Raw genomic sequence first — 25,042 nt, 5'->3', positions numbered from 1 at the left:
AAGCACTCTTGAATCGTTGTTTCAGCTGATCATATTTACGGTATCCAACTTGGAAGCTGAATGGTACGCCAATGTGACACGATTCCAGTCATTGTATTTGAAGATCTCATTTTCTATTGTTGTTTTTTCTTTTGATTGAGTAATGTATACTAAATTAAAAATATAATACTTTTCGTCACGTTAAGCTATGTTAAATATAACGTATATGAATTATACGTTGGATGATGATGATGAAGATGATCGCTCTGAAATTCAACAGCAGAGAGAACACTACACTTTTCGCACCTATATCAACGACACTCTTACTACTTTTATCTATCAATACCATAATCATTGTATACAATAATACTTTAATTCTGGGAAAACGATTTTCCGAAAAATCAAATAAAAATATATTCATTTTGTTCAGAAATAAAAATTCACAATTTTAATATTTTCGTGGGTAGACTAAAATACACAGTAACTGCCATAGCGGTGGCGTGTAAGCAGGTCGAGTGTGCTACAAATATGAACCGCATGTACGCTACACTAAATCTCAGTGCGGTATAAAAGCGATTCGAGCGCTTAAAGCTGGCTTACATACGGCGCATTCACAATTATTTACTTCGAAAACCGAAATTTTATAATGACGATACAAAAATCAACTTTAATTGGATATATGAGAACTTTGCTTTCGATACTACGATACTTTTTTTACATTCGTTTAAATGTATCATCAAGTGATTAATTGTTTTTTTATATATAACATGCATATTTGCATTTTATTTCTCTTATTTGTTTGGGCATACTCGTGTGCATGTGTCACCAACTTTCGGAAGTAAATTATCATTTATCTGTAGTTACACTGGCCCACACCGTACAAACCGCTACACAAAAATACAAAGTATTCCTGCTTGACGGTAGAAGACGGTATTTGGTGGTAACCTAGTCGGTCTTGCACAAAACCCTAGTAAGTAAAGTTTAGTCTGGATTGATTGATTATAAACTAACTGCCCTTACACAAACATACATACATATATAGGGACGAGAAATGCGTTGTCAATTTAAACAATTTGTTGTTCTTTATTTAAACTACGCAGCTAAAACAAATGATCATTGAAATGTATAAGCATGTTATCATTATCCCCAAAACAATTGCTTATCACTGGATTGACATATCTAATCATTTCAAAGGCAATATCAATAAACACATTTCATTATACATAAACTAACCTACATCGTATATTTTTCTCTATCTAACATACTCCAAATTTTATCAGAATTTGATACTATGTAGTGTTTTCACATATGTATTTTGTTTATATATGACTTGTATCGTACGTCTCGTTGATAAGACATTTTACGTTATTTTATTTGGTCTTGGACTTAACAATTTATATTTATTTATAATAGACGTATAGTTTAAAGTAAAATGGCTATTCTGGATACATTACAGTTGACGAGTCAAGTGGAGAAACTAGCGCAGGTCAGCCGTGATCTCCGACGAAAACATAAGCAACTACAAAATCAGGTATTAATGCTTTGATTTTTTTTTTTTTGTGAATGTATATAAGCCGTGCATCTTAAACGACTACAACCACCAATTTATTTTCATGTCCTTACTGTATGTTTATCTCATCTCGAGATCGGCGGTAAAGAAAAATATCTTACGGACCTGCATGAGTCTCATTTCAATGAATTTCTATGTAGAAATGTGTGTATTGGAGTTCTTCACTACTAAGGCCAAGGTTACAAAGAGGTTACTTATAAGCCTAATCAATATGTTTTTAGATCTGTTTTAGTCATTTAAATATTCATCAAAAAGATTAACCTAACGTAATCCAACGTTAATCAGATGATAATCTGAACACCAATTATTTTGTCAATGACAGCCGATGACATTATGGGTAACCAACTAGAGTTCAGTATTGAGTCATAATTTCAGTGGTCAATTAATCAGATGTGTCAGTTGAAGATTCCATAGAATCCAAAGAACCATATTCTTTTTTGTTTATTTTTAACCAATCGATAAATATTTCAGATGCGTCTAGTATGCGAGGAACGCACTGAGCTGACCGCAATAGTCCAATCACAGCAGCGTGATATCGCCGTCCTGCAGCAGTCAGATGCACAGAATAAGGTTAATTTATTTCTAAATTATCCCCCAAAAATTAATGAAATGTAGTACTTAGCACTTTACTTGTAAGTGATATGAGCGGCAAGACTAAATTTGAATCGCCAAATACTGAGTCCATGGTTTTTTTGTTGATATTGATCTTCTTCAATCAAATAAAATAAACTAATACAACAACCAACACCAAAAATATGTGTAAAATTTCAGCACAAACTTTTGGGAACAGATTTAGGATACAGTTGTAAGGTTTCACTCATACATACAAATATACACGCATTATACTCGATGTTTAATATGACGATGGTATAACTCAAAGTAGGTGTCAAATCACTGTGATTAGTGTAATTCTCAGTTAGTGAAAAAATGGTGATGAATACTCCTTTGTTAAAAATAAGAAAAATGTCATGGTACACTGGAGTGGAACGTAGTTGCCTTGTATTAAATAATATATTTAATGAAACAGAATTGTTATTTAGAGTCCCGTGTGTATCAAAACATGAGTTAAATAAGGTTAAATAAAAAGGAAAAGGTCGGCTCGAGGAAATATAATGTTTTTTCCTTACGTGACGAATTCGGCCAGCTCAATCAATACTAAGCCGCGTAAAAGAACCGCATAATATTGTATATTAGATTTTATTCGTCAATTTCATTTTTAATCAAATTTAATTACTTTATGGTCGAGAATTGTATATTTAACAAGGAAAAAAAAAAACCAAAGTCGATAACTGTTTTATAAATACACTAAATCGAGCGTATCCCTTATCCCTATCTCGCCTATTTTGTACCATCATGTGTTCTCAGTCCTTAACCATACACCAAAATATTTTTATCAGTACCGTGTCCTTCCTTGGAGTTCAAATTTGCTTTATACGAAATTTCATCTAATTCGGTTCATTGATTTTGTTGTGAAAGAGCGACAGACCTACAGACAGACGAAGTTACATTCACATTTATAATATTAATATAGATATAATAACTTCGCATTTCAATGCCTTTCAATCCTAAGTGCCTTTGAATCCTAAGATTACCCTACCCTTAAGGGTTGTTAGCCTGTTTCATATCATGTAGATGAAAAGCCTAGGTTGGATATGTTTGTGGACTACGTCTAAATTAGACAGGGTTATATCAAAGACGTATAAACCTTAGGCTTGGTTTGTGTTGCAATTGGATTCATTCCAATTTTAATCAGGGTATAACGACATTTTATGTCTAGGCCGGTAAAATCCTATTGGATCCACTAAGGATGAATATCAATGTTTAATTTAGTTTGGTAGATTCTAGTTTTAAAGTCTGAGCGTTCGTCAGAGAAGGTGGATTTTTGGACAGTAGCGATAGGTTGAAATATATACTACGTAAATTGTAAAGTGTAAATGAAGCAAAAAAACGTGTTTTGTTTTTCGGATCACAGCGTGTTTATAATAAAGAAACGAAATTCAACCTATCTTTTCAAAATGGCGTCGAACGCACACATGAAATCGAGGTTGACAATTCAAATCCAAGCTTTTCTAAGCTCTCCTATATCATAGCTAAAAATCAGCCACCTCGTTAGCATTTCTCAGCCTGTTTTTTGTGTATGATATAACTAGAATATGTCGAGAAAATAAGCATTTTGTTTACTTTCAAGGTGACTAAGAGTCCTTTCAATACATTCCTATTTACAAATACTATGATAGAAAAGTTAGCGAAACATTGACGTCATACAGAATACCTTACGTTATTTTACAAGTACCATTTGTCAATGTCTACGCAGCACGTGTGCGTCACAAAAGTGATTATCATATAACTTTGCCTTCTTCCGAAAAAAAGGTTTATAAATCATAATGGGTAAAACCGAATTATTGTTTACAGTACCGATGTTGTGGGTAATCCATTACTATCATATGATAGGCCTGTGGTTCCAGTTAAAATTAAAAAGTAATGTAAAATCATGAGTACAACTTTTGTTATAGTAAACATCAGTATCTGAAGTAATAAGCAAATTGTAATTAAATTTAAATATTGGAATTTAACGTAAGCGGTATTATCTCTATGGTATCTTTACTAATCAAATACTGAACGCTCATTGGTCGTCTAGGCGTTATCACCACCATCGACCAATCACAGCCCAGATTCAACTGAAAATTTGACAATGAATTTTAGAAACTAAACGCTGTGTAGTCGGGGAAAGTGAATCGCAAACTATGATATATCTTGGTCTTGTTCTTGTTACATAATGGGGGAAGTCTATATAAATGCAAAATTGTTCTTATCCAGGGTCGGCTTTACAGGATTTTAATAATTTATTACCAAGCGCGACAAATTAACCTTCTAGGTATCAAATTAACTATGATTCAATGAAAATGTTGTGTAAAATCACTAAATATAAATAAAATTCATATCTATAAAATAATGTCATCATTCAGGAGGATGTCCGATTCCAAGTTAATTGGAATAAGATCTCCTGCTCTTATTTAATTTACTTGGAGTCGGCGCAACATGTCTTCCATACTTTCCTATCTGACGTCATCTCACAAGTAACATTCTTTCCAGCCATATAATTATTCCCACAGTCCATCCATCGTTTCATCGGTCGTCCCCTTCCTCTATATCCGTCCATAAAATAATATATTGTTAAAATACACTATTTTGGTAGTTCAGTATTCAAGCTCCTATCAATGAATAGACTCCTCCATTTGAATCTTGTTATAAAGAGACGTATAATATTTTGAAATACGATAGATTTTAAACTAAGAACCTTGTCTCTGCCATTTTATAATATTATATCACTAAATAAAAGTTAACTTAATCCGACAAGAAACACGTCGGAATTTAAACCGCGATGATCGAAAGAGATTTACTTCTCAATTTGAAATGATAATCTTTTAATTTTTTTTTTTTTTAATTTTAATTTTCAAATGCAATCATATAATGAATATACGCACACGCTGATAAACTTTCTCACACATGCACATTCACATATATTAAATATTTTTTACATTAAAATAATAATACAATTTTATATGATTAGTGCCGCAAATATTTTTCGACTTTGATCTTGACTTCGATGCAGCCAACCGGTGACTGCAACACAATTATAATTGTATTTTTTTTTTTAATTTCCGCGTTTAAAGTCAAGTACCCAACGTGCAAGTGATGACTAATAAATGTACAAAATTTAAGTAAAATAAACTTTTGTACTGTTTTTTTGGTATTATATCGAACATCTTTTTTTTTTATAAAATACATAATCAGTTCATTTTTAATGACCCATATATTAACTCGTTTCTTAACGTAATTATTTTTTGTCGAATTAACACTAGCTTATTTTTAAAGTATTATGTAATATTATACTGTTTTTTTTTTAGTTAAAGAAACTCGCTAGTAAGCACGTCTTATTACAGATCTTGTAAGTTACAGCCTGTACATTTCCCACTGCTGAGATAAGACCTCCTCTTCCATTAAGGAGATGGTTTGAAACATATTTCACCACGCTTTTCACTTGGTGGTAGGGCTTTGTGCAAGCCCGTCTGGGTAGGTACCACCCACTCATCAGTTATTCTACCGCCAAACAACAGTACTCAGTATTGTTGTGTTCCGGTCTGAAGGGTGAGTGAGCCAGTGTAACTACAGGCACAAGGGACATAAAATCTTAGTTCCCAAGGTTGGTGGCACATTGACGATGTAAGGAATAGTTAATAATTCTTACAGCGTTAATGTCTATGAGCGATGGTGACCACTTACCATCAGGTGGCCCATATGCTCGTCCGCCAACCTATACCATAAATAAAAAATAAATAAATAAACGCTGTTCCAATGCGGGTTGGTGGAAGATCTTGTAAGAAGATTATTGATATTGTAAATTTGAACCAGAAGTGCACTTCATGTGGGGTGGCGCTTCCCGACGGTGGAGATGACGAGGATCAGTCCTCAAAGCCGACGTTCAGCGTTCGTGAGCTCCGCGCCATATTACACGAGAGGAACGAGCTCAAACTCAAGCTGAATCGCGCTGAGGAGCAGCTGCAAGCGCTGCAGGCCGAGCCGCAGCCAGACAGGTGAGCCAATCGCCTTTGGGCCAAATAGCATTTTCCAGGTCTAAATAAAATTGTTACTTGACAAGCTATTATTTTTTCTTAGTTCATATACAGCTGCAAATGTACAGATACAATATAACAATTAGTACTGAATGTAATTGACCTGGAAATTAAAAAAAAATATGTTTTGAAATTGGAATTACCCTAGTGTTTTCATTTTGTGGTTAATTTCTTTTTGTATCGAATTTGATGTAGTGGTTTGACTGTCAAAGAGTAGTTAAAAAATAGATAGTTGATTTCGAAATAATAATATCAGTCTAGTTTAGGATATAACTGTACCTTAGATATAGGACTGTGGTTTCTGGCAGAGTAGAGGGTATAGAGTCACCCTTTTCAATCAATAGATGATCTATGACCAAAAGTTTACAAGGGTACTTTATCCCTAGGACAAAATATATATAAGATTCGATTTAATAGCTGTACTTGATTATGCTCTACAAAGAGTTCTAGATTTAATATAACATAATGTATTTACTTATAAAAGTATCACTATGACACTCCACTACTTATACCAAATTGAATATGACTTCCAAAGTTCGACTGTCTTCCAAACTGTCAACTCAGGTAACGACCAATGCTATCACGTCAAATGGTATCAGAGGTCACTTAGGCCCATTTGTGTTCCGGCCTCGTAACGACCAATGCTATCATGTAAAATGGTATCAAAGGTCAGATAGGTCCATTTGTTCTGGCTCCGGCCTCTGGAGTGGTTTGTAAGGCACGCGCCTGTGTCCCGCAGCTCGGACGCGTCGCCGTCGCCGCCGTCGCTGGGCGCGTGCGCGGAGGACGACGAGGCGCCAGTACAGGGCCCGCTTCCCGCCGAGCCGGACGACGCGCCCTGGAAGCGCAACAGCGGCATCCGGAAGTTGTGAGTACACCCCCCCCTCTCCCCCCCTCTCCCCACACCTCGGACTCGCCTAGTGCATGACGAGTACACAAATGCCTGACTGTAGCAAAACCGGCTATATCATACGAGACTTTTTTTGCAATAACTACAACAGCCTGTATAATTTTTATTGTTGGGCTAATGCCTCCTCCCCTTTTGAGGAGGTTTTGAACATATTCCATAATGCTATTGATTTTGTAACAAATATAAAAAGGTCGTTTTCACTATGAGAACTGGGTGATGATACAGGGTGTATTTCATTTCAGCTTTCTCATACGAGACTTTTTTTGCAATAACTGTGCTGGGCTAAGGCCTCCTCCCCTTTTGAGGAGGTTTGGAAGACATTCCATAATGCTATTGATTTTGAAACAAATATAAAAAAGGTCGTTTTCAGTATGAGAACTGGATGAAGATACAGGGTGTTTTTTATTTGGTTTTGGCATTTGTTTATTCGTACTAGTTCCTTGTAAATATTCAACCATCTTTTCAGATCTTGTATATAAGAGGAGTTCGTATTTTCCATTAAATAAGTGCACGTGGTTTATAATTAATATGAAATGATATTTATGCATGCCTAACATCATTTAATGTATTGGGATTAATTTATTAATATACTGGGTGCTCGTATATATGTATTAATAAGTATTTTTGATAGGAGGTATTAAAACAACAAGGATGCTTACGCATGGCTATTTACATTACAACTGTTTAATAACATCAAACCTGAGCTGTACTAACATGTTCATTTAGAATATCTAACTAATTCACCAATCCAAAAACAATGCTTATTTTCTATTTATAATGCCAGATGTAATGATTTGTTTATGAATGGATGTAATGATTGTACGGACAGCAGAAAAATGTAAAAAAAATAATGAATACTTTCTGGCAATTTGAACGCCTAGTGTGTTTTATAAATACACTTTACTATCAATTTGTGAGTATTTTAAATGGCGTCAATTTGTTGAATAGCAATTAGTGGAGGAATTTCCTTATATAATGTCCTAATAAAACTACGTCACAAAATCATTAAGAGCGCGTGTATATCTGACGCTACACGCGACGAATGTGAAACAAAAGATATCGTTTGTAAGAAGAGAAACGCTTTATATCTTAAAATGTTCATCATGCCGTAAAAGTTTCATATATAATACAATGTATATATGTTACTATTGCGATACATATGCTTATGTCACGCACGCAGGAGCTAATATATACGATCACCACATTATTATCAACAAAAACATATATATTTATATACTATATACTAAACAAATTTGTGAACATCGACGCAGCTTCTAATTGGTTCTGGTACATTTTTCCCACGATATATAATTATTGGGTGAAAAATAAAAACGCATGGAATTTCGGCTTTATTTATCAAAATTGTTTCAATTCTTTTTAGGTGCGTTATTGTTTAAAAAAAAATATACGGAAAATGCGACCAGGGCCGAAAGAGATCTCAAAGTGCCAAAGTACGGAACCATCGTAACACTAAGCACGGCGCACGGAATGGCATGGACGTAAATACACTAAACGCTTTTACCGCTTGACCACGCCCCTTGTTGTTGTTTAGTGTTATTTTAGTGTCGAACAATCAGCTAACATATAATTCAGCAGTTTTGTATCAGATATCATATCACTACATATGAAGCAAGGCTAGTCTGTGTGTCGATATTTTTAGTGTTTCTTTTTTTTTTTCATTTATGATTTTCTCGAGGTTTTTTTCTGTAGCTTGATGCTACTTAGTTATTCATATTGAAGATAAATATGTTATAATTATTTGTATGCCCCGCATGGAGTCATATGAAATATAACACACGTTTCTTTTTACTATTAAACTCCTTGCATTTTCAATTTACATATTTTCCGACTTTAGCCTGCTGGCTTAGCTCAGAACGTATTCAATTTTCATTATTATTATTCTATTTACAAAAATCTCGAGACTAGAATTGTTTTTTTTTTTTCGTTTTGTAATTTTTATTTTATTTTTCGTTGAACCCGTCCCTGATATCGATGGATAGATTCTGGTTGGCGCTGACTACCCGTCACGAAGGTCGCCGGTCGCCACCGCCGAGGATCTCTTTCGGCCCTTGGTACTGATTCGTGGAATCAAGGTATTAAAATTTAAATAAAAGAATTATATTACAGGATCACGAAGAATATTCAGGACTATTTATAATTTTTTTAAGTTACTAAATATTAGATTTTAGAGTAGCATACCGTAACAACTGCAGCACTCGTCACCGAGCATAGTAGTGTCCGCTCATTTACCCGCCACACACGCGACGACAATCGCTTTCGTTAGTCCGTAGTCGGCCCGATCGATATGTACTAAGCGAGATGTCCGTCCGCAGTTTTCGCAAGCTCTTTGCTGAGTCTGATATCGCCGTGGGCGGGTTCCCGCGCCGGCCGCTGTCGGCGCTGGGCAAGGGCGCCGCCCCCGCCGGCGCCGCCTCCGCCCCCGCGTAGGCACTCGGACCCCGCCCCCGACCCCGCCCCCGCACGCCCCGCCCCGCAGACCTTACACAGACGCTTCTCCGAAATCCGGACCGTCCGGCCGGAGCTCGACCTCCGGCGGGAGCTGCTGCAGCTAGACCTGACCCGGCGCGAGGTGGACGCGTGGCTCGGCAGCGAGTTCCAGGAGCGCGACGAGCTGGAGCCGCCGCCCGGCTTCCAGCACGACGTGCCGCTGCAGCGCTCCATCTCGCTCGACCGCGGCCTCGAAATCTTCGAATACTTGCAGTCGTTCTCCGTCGGCTCGGACGGCGGCGACGACACGGCGTCGAATTGGACGATAGGTTCCGAGGATGTCGAATCGACCTTGCGTCTCGAGCAGTACAGGAGTTTCGAGGATATACCGGCTTCTCCGGTGCGAGCGAGAAGCCGGCACGTATCTTTGGATGTGACGAATTCGATGTTTGGCAACAGTTTGGCGCTATCGGTGCTGAGAGAGAGTTTTAAGGGTATCGATACGGAAATTGGAAAGGTGACTCCGCAAATCAGGAAGTTGCAGAAGACTTATTCCAAAAATTTCGATGAGTATAGAGAATCTACTAGAAGTTCGTTTGGACATTTGGAGAGGGCTGCGACTGAGGTCGATATGAGTAGGTTGGAACTAGCCGGGCCAATTTATCGGAGTATATCGTACGAGGCAAAAGGAATGGGACTGAATGAGGATGAATCGATGAATACAAGATTACGCCAGAGACGATTCGGCGTGACGTCAAATGAATGGCAAGAAAATCCTATCAGAAATTTGAGGAAGGAAGTTTTGATCAGACAGAACCTGAATCGAATGAAAAATTGGGATGAAGATGATGATGATGATGTATTTATTAGCAATAGAGATCGTTCACGTCGCGGGTCGGATGAAGCGATTGATGACTCTATACCGTTTGCGTATCTCAAAGAATGTTACAAGAGGACAAAAACCAGCGGTAATAATTTAAGCAACACTAAGCTAAAAAGAAATGTATCATTCCGTACTAATGATGAATTCACAAACAATGTACCCACAATTGTCGTTAACGATGTTTCAAATCGTGCTAAAGATAATAATGTTGCCAGAAAAGATAACAATAGACTAATAGATTCTTCCAATTTAATAGAAGTAGATAGATATTGTAATTGTAGTATTTGTAGCGAAGAAGTCGACGACCATAGGAAATCATTTTTGAGCAGGAATTTACATAAAATATTTATGAAATTAGTATCGTATAAGGAATACGGGAGGAAGTTAGCGCTGTGGGACGAGAACAATTGTATAAACGAAAGCGAAATGTACACTTGCGTTATACACGTTCTGAAATTGTTGCTCGGTCTATGGTTAAGGCACTTCGATCACAAAGAAACCAACATATGTTGCTAGGCTATGTTGCTATATCTGAAAGTTCTGAACGAGGGTGCGAAGTGGTCTAATACAGTGCATAATACACAACAATAGTTATTCTGTGGGTAGTAAAAGGATTTTTTGGAAAATTTTCATGAATTTCTCTATAGTATAAAAATTACGAACTGTTTGGGTCGAAATTACGAATTTCACAATAGAATAAAACTAAGTTATAAATTCAATATATCAACTTCGTAATTAAAATTATCGTTAAAAAGGAGGAAACCTATTAATAATATAAACTCTTTTATTATTATTTTTTTATACATAAAAAGTGAATATAATCTGTGTTGATTCAGCACCAACGAAACAATAACGTCAAAAGAATACCGCTGTCACCGTCAGTCATCAATACATATTGATCCAGATTGGTTGAATATTAAATTAATTTTCTAACATAACCTTTTTTGCTGGTGACGGCGTTTTTAATATTTACATTTACTGCGATAGAGTATATATCTTTCTTATCTATTAGTGAATCAGTATTTCGAAACAAAATATTATTCTAACCAACAATTGGTCGATGGTAACTTTTATGTAGACCGTACCCGTCTGTCAGTTCGAAGGACGGTTACAATACGCGCAATTTTCAATCGGCCGGTGTGAAGTCAGACTCCGATAGCGTTAGCAAAATAATTTTAACTATAATCGAAAAATACAGCAACACTTTACTAATTTCAGACCGGTCATTTAAGATTACGCGTTTTTATATCTTATAGCTCCGACATATATACCTAAAGTTTTATTCATTTACTACATATGAATACTCCAATGCCATTATCGGGGACGAGTTTTATTTTAATTATTAATTTATTCTTCGTTGTTAATATATTAATCGTTCAACTATATCAAATGATATGTTTTAGGAGTGACCAATATATTATTATTATAGGGCTGTGTATGTGTGAAACTCGTGTATGTGTGTGTTGAAAAATGTAATTAAATAGAGGTCTAATGAATAATATTTATTTTAAAATATCAATGTATGGATTATAGTCGATAGATTTGCGTATATCGCAATATTAAAGACATGTATCCCATTTAACGTCACGTATAATATTCTATAAAGTTAATCGGTGTTTGTTCAAGAATACGGATACCTTTTTAAGTTTATTGTTAACGATTAATCATAAGTTTATCAATATCGATATTCAACCAGTGATAATCGAATTATTTTAAAGCAATTGCGTTTAAATAATCAATGCTTAGAATGTATTACTTGTACACTACTTGTAAGGAGGCTCCTAATTCATCAGATGTTGATTAATATTCTAAACGTCGAGGCCCCTTTAGGATAGGGGGTCTTTATTAAACAAATGTTACTGTGTTACACTTAAGTCTTTAATGTTCTTCAATGAAAATTAAATGCATGTTAATGATACAATTCAATTAATAGTGTGTTTAATATTAATTGTAATATATTTATTAATATTAGTTCGTTGTTAGTTAAAAGTACGTTTACGGTTCTATATAATACTGGTCGAGGGCAAGTAGCATGGTTTTATTTTTTTTTTAATTTATAGATCTTGGCATGTTACAACTGATAAATATTAACGTTTAAATTTAGAGCATTTCATTAATTTACCGAGTTCATTATTGTTGGACATAAATTAAATTCGGATTTTAATTCTTTAATTTCAGAAATCTTTTTATTTTTTAAATTGACAGATGTCATTTTTATTCCAAAGACATAATGTCTTTATAATCTGTCCAACATAATTTGCGAGGTAAACACAACGCATGCGATATTTATGAAAGAAATAATCAAGTTGTTTCTTTTATGTCGAAAAGAAACATTTAATTGTCGACAAAAAAATGCGTTTGTAAAGTAAGTACATAGCGAATTCAATTAAAGCTAGTTGTAGATCTATAATATTGAAGTGAGTCGTTATCTTTATTTACTCAGTAAAAAAATCTTTGCAGATGGCTTACATTGGTGTTCAAATGTACGTATTTAAGAATTCTGAGAATGAGAAAAAACAACGATTAAATAAAAGTAGAATACGAGAATATGTTGTTGCTTGTTAACTTGCCAATTTAAATTAAATTTGTGCTAATTTAACATTATATTTGGTTCTGGCAACATTCTGTTTATTATCGTGCTTTTTTTTTAATATTTCATTTTGCCCCAATTCTTTTTTTAAATCTCTCTGCTAAAATGTATTCTGTACTTCTAGGAATAAATATTGATTTTTGTGGCACACTCTGGTACACATTTTGGCCTAATAAAAATGAATAATTTTCTAAATATATTTTTTTTATTCTTGTGACAAAGACGATAATCTTAATTCATGTTTTATTACTTCTAAATGCTAATAAATTTTGGCATAACTGTATTATCTCTTCAAATTGTTTTATAGAATGTGACTAAGAAAGAAATCCTAAAATGTCAGGATTTATTTGATTGAATAGTGTTGTAATTGAATGTTATAAAATTAATCGTTAACGTAGATAAAATAATAATACTAATTACTATCTGGACTTAGGAACGTTCCGCGGTGAACAATAATGTGATATGTAAAAATTTTGATCGGAAGTTAATGAGTCAGACACACCTGCGTGATGTAGTAGATATGACAGGGAAGGTTTTATGTCAAACAGTACTGGCACTACTAGACTAGCCATCGTCAACATCAGTAACATTAAATTTGTCGCAATCATGTGACTGCAGCATTAAACGCCATTTCGTATCACAGGCGCTAACTGACTCTAACAAAGGTGTGTTCGATCCTTTATACTTTCGAATAGATTAGACTTCATCAAAACGCGTATAGTTTTGTGTGCCTCCTATAGTAGCGGTCTTCATCACACTATTGAAAGTATTGCAATTTCTATTATACACTATTTTTAATTAAGTTATTATCCGAGCGTATTTTCTGCTCGTTAGTATAAGACAAATGTAATCATTCCTAAAACTTCTTTCATAGGTATGTGTATGGCCTGCGTTACGTATTTAACATGCATTCCTGTATTTTGGTCTTGAACAACAAAAAGCTCAGCTAGATTAATTTTCCTTCTCAAATGTTTTTGTTATCTGGCAATACCTTAACTATGAAATAAGCATTTGATAATTATTATTTACTTATTTTTTATTGACAATCATCAGTGTCATGCGTTAAAAAATGCTAGTCATAGTACTACTGGGTACTAGATTTAAGTTATTCGATAAATAGTGGAACGTTCTGGTGTTCTTTTTTTAAACGAAGGTTAAACGATTATTTCCCGTTTACTTCAAAATGGTTCGATTTTTAAATCGAAGTACGCTCTGCCTTCGTTAAATGCCTTGACCTTGCTATGCTATACCTAGTAATGTTCCACTGTTCATAATGAATACAATTACATTTTTTTTTGGTTTTCGGGGATCACGGCAGAAATTTATACACAATTGTCTCCTATGTAGTGATAAATTAAAACGTTTTTATGTTAATCTTGTAGAATGTTAAAAATGTACGACAGTTTATTGGTAAATAATTACGAAATTTATAAATTGACGGTGTCAAAATAATTAAAATATGTTTATAATAAGTTGAAGATGTGTTTTATTTGTGTTATTCCCGTGTAACAAATTAGCTATCGATAGCTTCGCTAGCTTTATTGGGATTGTTCATTAAGTTCTAGGTAAAAAAAGTCTATGTTTTATGTAGCCTGTTTCCTTGAGGTTCATACCATATTTAATCAAAAGAAAAATAGACAGGCGGAGTTACTTTCGCGTACATAATAGATATATATTTGTATGATTTCTTCGATTCAGATGTTTGCGTAAAGATCAGTAGGTTATATTGGCTTAGCATTTTTGCGCTAATCATATGTAAATATGTATTTTATGAGAGAAATATTCAGAAGAGTGCGCAACTATATTGATATCTTTTCTTTTAAATCCTCTCTTACTTAATAGTTTGTGCAAGCCCTTTATAGGTATCATTTAGTCATCAGATATTTTACGGCCCAAGAGCATTATTCAATATTGTTGTACTGTTTGGATGGTAAGTAAGCCAGTGTAACTAAAGACGGTAATGCAGTAGCGATCTAAGAACCAAAAAAATCAAAATAAACTTTATTAAAGTGGGCTTTTACAAGCACTTTTGAATCGTCATTTAACAATTAAGTAAAGCTACCACTGGTTCGAAAAGTAGATTCTACCGAGAAGAACCAGCTAAGAAACTCATAGTTACTCTATTTCTAAGGAATGAAATACCTTGGCAGCACCATCTGATGGTTCAGTTGCTCGTGCGACTACCTATGTGCCTACAATAATCCAATCAGCCAGCCAGTGTAACTACAGGAACAAGGGACATAACATCTTAGAGGTTGGTGGCACAGTAGCGATGTAAGGAATAGTTAATATTTCTTACAGCGTCATTGTCTATGGGTGATGGTGACCACTTACCATCAGGTGGCCCATATGCTCGTCCGCCAACCTATACCATAAAAAAACAAGAGGAATATAGGTAAACAATAAACTTTATTCAAGTAGGGTTTTTCAAGCACTTTTGAATCGTCATTTTACAATTAAGTGAAGCTACCACCGGTTTGCTAAGTAGATTCTACCGAGAAGAACCGGCAAGAAACTCACTAGTTACTTTTTTTCAACATTTAAGAAATGCAAAGTCAAGTTAGTTAAATATAATTATTTAAATTAATATACCTACCCTGCTTGGAAGGTATTAACTCCACGCTTCTTTTTCTTTTTTTCTTCTTAGAAAATAAACATTATACAAGAATAAAATAGAGGAAATGGCGAAGCCCGACCGACTTCACACATATATACCTACAGAATTTGTTTATTTACGACATCGAGTGTTTCTATACCACTTATTGTCCATGTAATACAAACGAAAAGCTTCCTCTGGAATCATTATCGGTGTAATGATGATGATTAACTTTAGAAATAAATTGTGCTGGATTTGGAGGTTTGTGTATAAAATACGAACACTTAGTTAATTAATTATGTAAAAAGATACACAATGAAAATTCATGTTTTTAATTATTTATAGAACAACTAGTTTGCATAGACATCGTAATTTATTAAAATGTTTGTAAAAAATATGTCATTAGTTCATTATCAAATTCTATGATCCACTTAAAATAATTAATGAATATCATAAACATTTATTATTGGTCGAATTTAGTCATTAAATTCAGTCTGTGCGATATGATAATGAACACGTTTTCGTATTCCAATTTTCCTCTCGACAAAAATATTTTTATAATTCTATGTAAATCATATACGAAACTAAATTAGACTTGCAATAAATAAAGAACCGTCTGGCATTTTGATTGTAACATTAGCCTTTATGACATATTTTTAAAGAATATAATGATGAAGTAAGAATTTTTAGATTAAAAAAAACCGCAAGAGTTGATGTTTTTACCCTGGCAACTTATATATAACCTCATTTCAAGATTAATTTTATATGAAAGTATGTTACAATCGTAAATAAATAAAATATTTATTTGAAAAATATTAGTTTGTAGTAATTTAATTTAATAATAATTTTTTTTAGAGAAATTCAAATTGATTTTTTCTGTTATATTTATTAATTTTCTAAAACAATTTAATTCCTTATGTAAGTCACATGTAAATAATGGTAAGTAATAACTCCGTGAATTGTCAAGTATCCAAAATAATATAAAATTAAACTTTTCGAATGTATCTTAAATCTCGTATAGCTGTTTTTCTTGTCGAATAAAATCAATCGAAGAATTACTTATCGCCCATCAGCGCCGCCATCCACTGGACCGGTTTGGGTGAGCTCACGACAGGTTGTGACTTGCGACCTACATAGACCAACTTTCTTTGGATCGAAAAAAAAGCCGATGGTTGACAGGTCGAATATTTTTGAAGCCCCGGGTTAAGCTATCCGTTACTCACAAACACTTGTTCCGATCAGTGGTGCTCAAAGTTTACCTCCTGATTTATATAATATCTAATACGGTTTCAATGATCATGAACGAACTTATTTTGGCTCTCTGGGATTTCAAGATATCTAAGCTATGTGTTATCACTTAAAACTATTTGAATTTTTCGAAACACAAAGTCTGGGATTAACGTTGGGTATATTTACCATTTTCATATTTTAAAGATGTTCAAGCAAATCTGCTGCCTCATGATGTATTTGCATGAATTAATAAGCATTCCTTACAACTTTATTGAGCTTCTAAACAATGTAATGTAATACAATGAATAACTGAAGTAGATTGTAGTCACACCTTACTTTACCATCGAAAAATAAAGATTAATTTGTGAATTTACTATAAGTCTGACTTTTTTATGATAATTTCGATTTTTCATTTTTGTTTAAACAGTCAATAGTCCTAAAGGGTGAAGCCGGTATATGGGTACTACGATAAAGAAAATGAGCCTTACAGTATTTGCATATGATACCATCTGCCATCTTGGTAATAAGGAACATTCACAATATATTCTATTAAAAAATTAGTTGGTACCGTCTGACAGCTGACTTTAGCACTGCTCATTGGTCAAATCAAATAGCGCGTACAACCCCTGATTATTGATTCAGAGTTCCGTTCCTTTTCACGATATGATTCCCACAAAGATTGCAGGAAAGTAGCACCATTAAACGCTTGGTAAATTAAATAATGCGCACAAGTTTGGAGAGCGCTGGACTAGAATTATTGTGTCTAAGAATGATAAACAGTTTAAGCTCAATATTATTCAGTTGTTCAATTTGTAAGTAATGGACATCGAGAAATTGGACAAGTGACTCGGTGACGGTTATGTAAATTAGATGTTTGGCAGTTTCAGGTAATGTGTGCGCTATATCTTTACTGGACCGTACATATCAAGTAGTTTTTAAGCTACGGTAGCACATTCGTGGAATTAGTAGATCATAATCAGAGGTCGTTGATGCAAATATGAGTCGAGATGGCCCAGTGGTTAGAACGCGTACATCTTAACCGATGATTACGGGTTCAAACCCAGGCAAGCACCGCTGTTTCATGTGCTTAATTTGTCTTTATAATTCATCTCGTGCTCAGCGGTGAAGGAAAACATCGTGAGGAAACCTGCATGTGACAAATTTCATAGAAATTCTACCACATGTGCATTCCACCAACCCGCATTGGAACAGCGTGGTGGAATATGTTCCAAACCTTCTCCTCAAAGGGAGAGGAGGCCTTTAGCCCAGCAGTGGGAATTTACAGGCTGTTGTTGTTGATGCAAATATGAACTAGCACCAGCTCAGTGCTGATGGAAGACGTATTAATCTGACGACTTTCGATGTTACGACACGTCCTCGATTCAACTTCGATTATTCCTCGAAAAATATACCTCAGCTAACTGTTGTTCTGTCGTGACTGTGGGACGATTCTACTAATCTATGACTGTATTGATACGTTCTTAATTGTATTCCAAGCAACTTCAACCGAAATCCACAACTAAATTGTTGTTTTAATAGAATATGAAAACTGAAATGATTACGTTTCGATACGTTTGTTTCTAATTCGCAATTTTATAGTAGAATTACCCCTAGTCATATAAGACAGAGATGTACAAACACCTTTATTTGAATATTCATTTCAGATATACAGAGTATCTTATCAAGATTTTTTTTTTTATTATTAGATATTGTTTCAATAATGTATTTGAACTGATATCTAGATAGTATCAAGACAGCTCGATTCATTGAGTATTATCTACTAAGTAACTAATCTATATTTCTTCAATGTTTTACTTCATTTCATCTTCGATTATATTTTATTTATCTATAATAAAATTAGAGTGTCTGTTTATAGTAATAACATAAACAATTTTTTACAATTGTATCAGTCTCTGTCGGTTTGTTCTGGCTAATCTCTGGAGCGGCTGGACCGATTTTGACGGGACTTTCACTGTTAGAAAGCTGATGTCATGAGGAGGATGTTATTTTAGAATTATATAATATATAAATTGTAAAACAATAATGAAATCACAAGAAAAACAACTACTACTTTTTTATTAAACACAAACACGCCCGAAGTCGTGGATACAGCTAGTTTCGAATATATCATAAGATAATAATATGTTGCTAAAATTACTAAATCATAGTTATTTGAAATTATCGGTCGTTAAAATACCGGAGGAAGCATAAATATACTCGATCGACAGGTCTTTCATCACACTCACAATGAATGAACCGATCGTCACTCGTCACCGTTTCACTATTCGCCGCCCACGACTAGAATTGCCTTCGTTAAAAATTTTATTTCCATTTAGTTTCCTTCGCAATATTGCATGTTATACGTGTGTGATGTTTTAATTTATTCAAATACTAGTTGTTGTTGGCTTTGGTCGCGTTTTAATGGTTTGGTTGTCATGTATTAGGCTAAAAGTTTGGAGTTCAATTTTGCTTCATACCAAATTTTATCAAGTTCTGTTCAGCGGTTTAAAAGTTTGTCGCTCAAACAGACAGATTTACTTTCACATTTATAATATTAGTATACATATTCCATCTGCTATATATGTAGCAAAAATGAAATAATTGCTAAAATGTAATATGTCATAATCATATAAAAAAAGTAAAACGCGGGTATAAAAAGTACTATATTATTTTCTAGATAGACTGAAAAAGTTGAGATCGCGTCGAAAAATCTTTGTCGTTGTAAAAACAGTTGAACGCTAAATACACGAACACTATTAGAAAAGTATGACGTTTGGTGTTCTACAAACTAGCACTCAACAAAGATAATAAAGATGTGAGATAATAAAGTGTAAGATCTTTTGCAGTGACACTAAATAATTCATTAATCTAAGTCCCAGATATTATTAAGTTTATACCAATTACTTATAATGTAATATGTATATTTGTATATTCTCTTTATTATTTTACCTTTAGCTTAGTCTTTTTAGAGTATTATAATATTGTATACATTTTCGGAATCTGTAAAAGGAAACCATCACTATAATTCAAACTCAAAAATTGACGTATTATGTCAATTCTCCATTATTTTTTTAATATGACGTCCACGCCACACGCAGGACTCAGAAGCCAGAAGATAACGACAGCTCACCTCATCTAATTTTGACAAGTATGTCAAAATATTGGTATGAAAACTATATAAGAAAAGATGGTACATAAAATACATATATAGACCGCTAAAATTGACGACCTCCGTGGTCGAGTATATACACCGGTTTTCATGGTTACGCCAGTCCGAGGTCCCGGGTTCGATTCCCGGCCGAGTCCATGTAGAAAATGTTCTACGTTGTCTTGGGTCTGAGTGTTAGTGGTACCGACGTTAGTCGTTACTTCCGATATTTAAAAATAAATGAAGCTGAGATGGCCCAGTGGTTAGAACGCATCTTAACCGATGATTGCGGGTTCCAATCCAGGCAAGCACCACTATATATGTGCTTAATTTGTGTATATAATTCATCTCGTGCTCGGCGGTGAAGGAAAACATCGTGAGGAAACCTGCATGTGACAAATTTCATAGAAATTCTGCCACATGTGTATTCCACCAACCCGCATTGGAACAGCGTGGTGGAATATGTTCCAAACCTTCTCCTCAAAGGGAGGGGAGGTTTTAAGCCCAGCAGTAGGAATTTACAGGCTGTTGTTGTTGTTGTTGTTGTTGATAATCCACAATTTATTTTTTCGTTAATATATAGCGAAAAAATAAAAGATATGTGTATTCCAACCTTATTACTCGCTAATTGCCGTAAAATGTTATCTTACGCGGGATAAAATGTAATTATGTTTTTTAGATACGTCATTTTCGTTCATGAACATAAAAAAAAATTATACTCGTAGAACTGCGTGTTACAAATAACATGCATATTTAATCTCGGAGCGTGCAGTTTCTCAATTTTCTATTGAAGTCGACAATCGAGACACGCGCAACCGTTTCGAAACAAATGGAAAACGAAAAATAGACATTTTTACTTTTAAGTAATAACCGATTATGACATTCGGTTCGAACGCGATCGCGGCGGATTGTTGATACGATAACATTCATATTAATTGATTTAAAATAACATTTTTAATTATTAATTTTTTCATCTTTTATCACGAATGTTTTGAAGAACCGATGGTCCAATGGTTGGAGCACGTACATCTTAATAATTGCGGGTTCAAATCCAGGTTTGAATTTATGTTTATAATTCATCTCGAGCATAGCGGTGAAGGAAAACATCGTGAGGAAACTGCATGTATCCAATTTCAAAGAAATCTTGCCACATGTGAATTCAGTAAATCGCATTGGAGCTGCGTTGTGGAATATGCTCTTAACATTCTCCTCAAAACCTTAGCCCAGCTGTGGGAAACTTACAAACTACTACGTCACGAATCACGATTGTTTCTCTGTTAATACCTTTATTGAGGCGATGTTTGGCTCATGTTGACAGCGTTCCCATAATTTTCTTACATCAAAAAATATCTCATAATATGTCTTTTTATCTTAAGTGACTACCTTTATCGACGACGATACTATAGAAGCTGCCTTAAGTATCTGTTATCGATGAAGACAATCCGATACAATCTGGGACTTAAAAAAAAATCTTGGGAAAGTAAGGCCTGAAGTAAAATACAATCATATTTTAGTTTAATTTGTAAATATCAGTAATGTAGTAGTAAGTTAACTTTACATACAATCACTACATATTATAAAACAAAGTAGCTTTCTGTGTCCCTATATTCCTATGTATGCTTAAATCTTTAAAAATGTACTACGGATGTTGATGTGTTTTTTATATAATATATGGACAATATCGTAAAGAAACACTGATATTTTAAGAAGTTTCTAATGTGATGTCGTAAATAAAAAAATTCTGTAGTATGTTTAGTATCAGTATTGCACCCGTGCGAAGTTGGGGCGGGTCGCTAGTAATATTATAAATGGGAAAGTAACTGGGTCTGTTTCTCTTTCACGGCCAAACCCCTGAACCGAATGTGATGAAATTTTGTATACGGCAAACTTGAATTCCAAAGAAGTTTTAACTCTACTACAGCTAGTGTTCAATGGGCTATTTACAGTTCTAACATATTATTATTTATTGCCATATCTCTTTCTGTGTACAGAATATAATCTATACATATAATATAACTGGAGTGTAAGTAGTATTGGATAGTAATATACATTGTACATATACAAAAACAAACATTATTTACAATTTTTGTCTATGCTTTTGTTTCGACAAATCTCTGGAATGGCCGGACCTATTTTGACTGGACTTTATGGGCAGTTAGCTGATATAATAAGGAGTAACTTAGGCTACGAAACTATATTTTTTTTTAAATTCAAACATCCCCGAAGTTGCGAGCAAGTTAGTGTATACTAAATACCTAGAACTACTTAGCGATTAAACTCTTTAGTATCAACTATTACCTGTCATTAATAAATCTCTAATGGAAGCCGAGAAATCAATCAATCATGGAGTTATTATTTATAATTGTGCCAGTAAAAGCAATTAAGCGATAAAGTTGTTTGAAAATTCGAAGGTAGTTGAAGTAATGCGTTATGCGACGCTTCGGAGGTAGAATGTGAAGGTGTGGATTATTTTTTGCAATCATCTATCATTGGCAAACGATTCTCGTGGAAGTCATGAATGTGGAATATTTAGTTGGAGTGTTGTGTTTGTGTGCGTTTACCGAATATCGAGGCCGTACCACGGGATGTCGACGGGGATACCGCGCTCGATGCGTCGTGATACTTTCAAGATTCTACTGTTCTTGTTTTATTTTGCTTATATTGTTTTGTTTGTATAATAACTTCGCGTTTTTCATCATATTATTACACACAATATCCTATGTTATACTTAAGTTACTTAATTGCAACTTATATTCACTTGCCTTATTAATAATTATGCAACCGATTAAATATTTATTATAAAGAAAAAAATCTCAATATAATAAAGAAGACAGAGTCTTCTTATTGATTAAAATAAAGCTTTAGTAATAATTATACTTATCAAATGTATATGAAATCTTTAAAAAAAATTATAAATTGTGATGTATTTTAAGCATTTTAAATACTTCAACTATCAAAACTAATACAATCATACTATAATAAGTAAAGGTGAGCTCGGCGCGGGCGCAGCTAGTGACGTGTCTCTCACTTCTCTTCCTCCAGTGAACCGCCGACGGTCGCGAGAGATTGACGTGTTACTGCATCGTTACGAATTACTCAACTGGTGTTCACTTACAAGTGTCTACAGCTATTAACTACTTAAAACTAACTTTTCGCTTTCGAAAAGTTCGCTTTTGTTATCAAGGACAAGTGCTTCAAAGTTTAGATAGATAAGTGTTATTTGATACAATTTGTGACTTCCAGGATTGTTGCGTGCTTTTAACGGATCGATCGGTGAGTTGTTTTCGAAACTGATTCCGTTTTGTGTTATTTTTGTTTTAAAAACAGTATACCTTTTAATTGCGAAACGAAAACTTTTATACGTACTTGTAACCTGAAAAAATAATAATGCCGTTAGTAAGTTGATATGTAGTGTTATATTAGCCGAAAAATGTCTTATGGCATACAACGGAAGTTATTTCAATGGAATCTATACCTGTTAACAAAAAACTAACAATGATCATTTTTTTGCGGGTATGTGAACAATATCGTTACTAAAAACAGCTCGTATGACCTCTCGATAGAGTACAAAATGTTCGTATAGACTGCGATTATTTTCGAATGTTTGCTATGTAGATAATATTATGATATAATTTGCACTGAGAAACTTGTCCGTGATGTAACCGTTGAGGTAGTGGTACTTTATTTCCATCTCAAAGATTCTGTACCGTAATTCGTTAGAAACATATGTCAATAATCAATATAGCTTTAGAATTATAGTATAGAAATTATGCACTCGTAAGATTCTTCGTGTATACATTTAAGAGATAATATGTATGTGCCTTTCACATCTGGACATTAAATATCTAGTCTTCAACTGCGTTCGAACGTCAATTAAATAGTTATTTAATTGACCTAGGTTCAGTTAACAACTAAGATTGACTCATTAAAGAATCATTTAAAATATATACTTATATATATATTCATTTTACAGTTTAATTAAAAACACACAAATGTCTAAAAATAGTTTGAACATTTGAATAATTTCAATTCAAAATAAACATTCAAGTAGGCTTTTACAAGCAATTTTGAATCGTTATTTAACAATTAATTGAAGCTACCACCGGTTCGGAAAGTAGATTCTACCGCGAAGAACCGGCAAGAAACTCAGTAGTTACTCTTTTTTAAGATTTAAAAAATACAAAGTCATGTTAGTTAAATACAATTATTATGAAATTATACCTTAATTACATAAATCAGATTTTTCCATTGATAGGTCTCTTTCATAAACCATATTTAAACATCACAGGAAATATAATCGAAATTAAAAAGACATCTTCGTATTTATAACATACGGTCACCATTTTTAATATCATGTTCATTTTATTAAAAAGTTTCCGATATCTTAAGGCTAACCTAGTTATCTACCTGTACAGTTAATTCAAATTTATTTCAACGAATTAAATATGTGGTAAAAACAATGATAAGTGTTCTAGGACATTGCGGACATCCTACATGCATTTATAAGTTAAACGAATAAATTTTAAACTTTCTAATAAAACAAAAAAATAATATATTTAATACAACAAAAATAACAGTAAGATATCAATTTACTTACAGTAAACAGGTTACTATTATCAATGAATTTTTATGACCGTTTCAGATTTTACTTTTACGATAAGATTTCTATCAAAATACCAGACGATTTTTAAAGTAAATTTTATTCTTATACAAAATCAAATATCTTTAAAAAAAAAGCATTTAGTTTATTTTAGCAATTTCGCCTAATTAGTTTGGACTTTCTATCTCATATTATTAAATTAAGTCGGTAAACTTTTATGTATATTTCGTCTAATTTAAACAATGTTTTTAGATTGGTGTAGTAATTAAATTAATATGACGCGCGGTAAAAATTGGATTTCCTATTTATTGTTATATTAATATACAAATATGTGATTGATGAAAAGGACAATTTATTATTGAAATACTTTTTATAGTTGTACGTACAACGTAGATGTTAAAAGCAAATATATTAAGTCACAAGGAATGGTTTTAGTATTTGACATGCTATTAAC

The 25,042-nt window shown here is 33.8% G+C and overlaps 2 protein-coding genes across 6 annotated transcripts in view; both read left to right on the top strand.

The window, feature by feature from the left end:
• Nucleotides 1-9,689, top strand: part of LOC124532995 (RILP-like protein homolog) — a 35,799-nt gene extending 26,110 nt beyond the window's left edge. The window contains exons 4-9 of one of the 4 annotated variants that reach the window (XM_047108144.1): nt 1,436-1,510; nt 2,021-2,119; nt 5,963-6,144; nt 6,923-7,051; nt 9,094-9,186; nt 9,427-9,569. In XM_047108144.1, coding sequence (XP_046964100.1) covers nt 1,436-1,510; nt 2,021-2,119; nt 5,963-6,144; nt 6,923-7,051; nt 9,094-9,172 — 564 coding nt within the window. In that variant the 3' untranslated portion in view covers nt 9,173-9,186; nt 9,427-9,569. Of the gene's footprint in view, nt 1-1,435; nt 1,511-2,020; nt 2,120-5,962; nt 6,145-6,922; nt 7,052-8,474; nt 9,187-9,426 lie in introns of those variants that run through there. The other 3 variants (XM_047108143.1, XM_047108142.1, XM_047108145.1) reach the window with 3 other exon arrangements.
• Nucleotides 9,690-23,009: 13,320 nt separating this feature from the next.
• LOC124532836 (zinc finger CCCH domain-containing protein 13) overlaps nt 23,010-25,042 on the top strand; it is an 86,048-nt gene continuing 84,015 nt past the window's right edge. For both annotated transcript variants that reach the window (XM_047107938.1, XM_047107937.1), the window contains exon 1: nt 23,010-23,261. The gene's annotated coding sequence lies outside the window, so the exon portion shown is untranslated. The remainder of the gene's footprint in view (nt 23,262-25,042) is intronic.

Source organism: Vanessa cardui, chromosome 10 (assembly GCF_905220365.1).
Source record: "Vanessa cardui chromosome 10, ilVanCard2.1, whole genome shotgun sequence".
Classification (NCBI taxonomy): Eukaryota; Metazoa; Arthropoda; class Insecta; order Lepidoptera; family Nymphalidae; genus Vanessa; species Vanessa cardui.
Note: the sequence above shows the minus strand (reverse complement) of the source record. Positions and strands in the feature narration are given on the sequence as shown.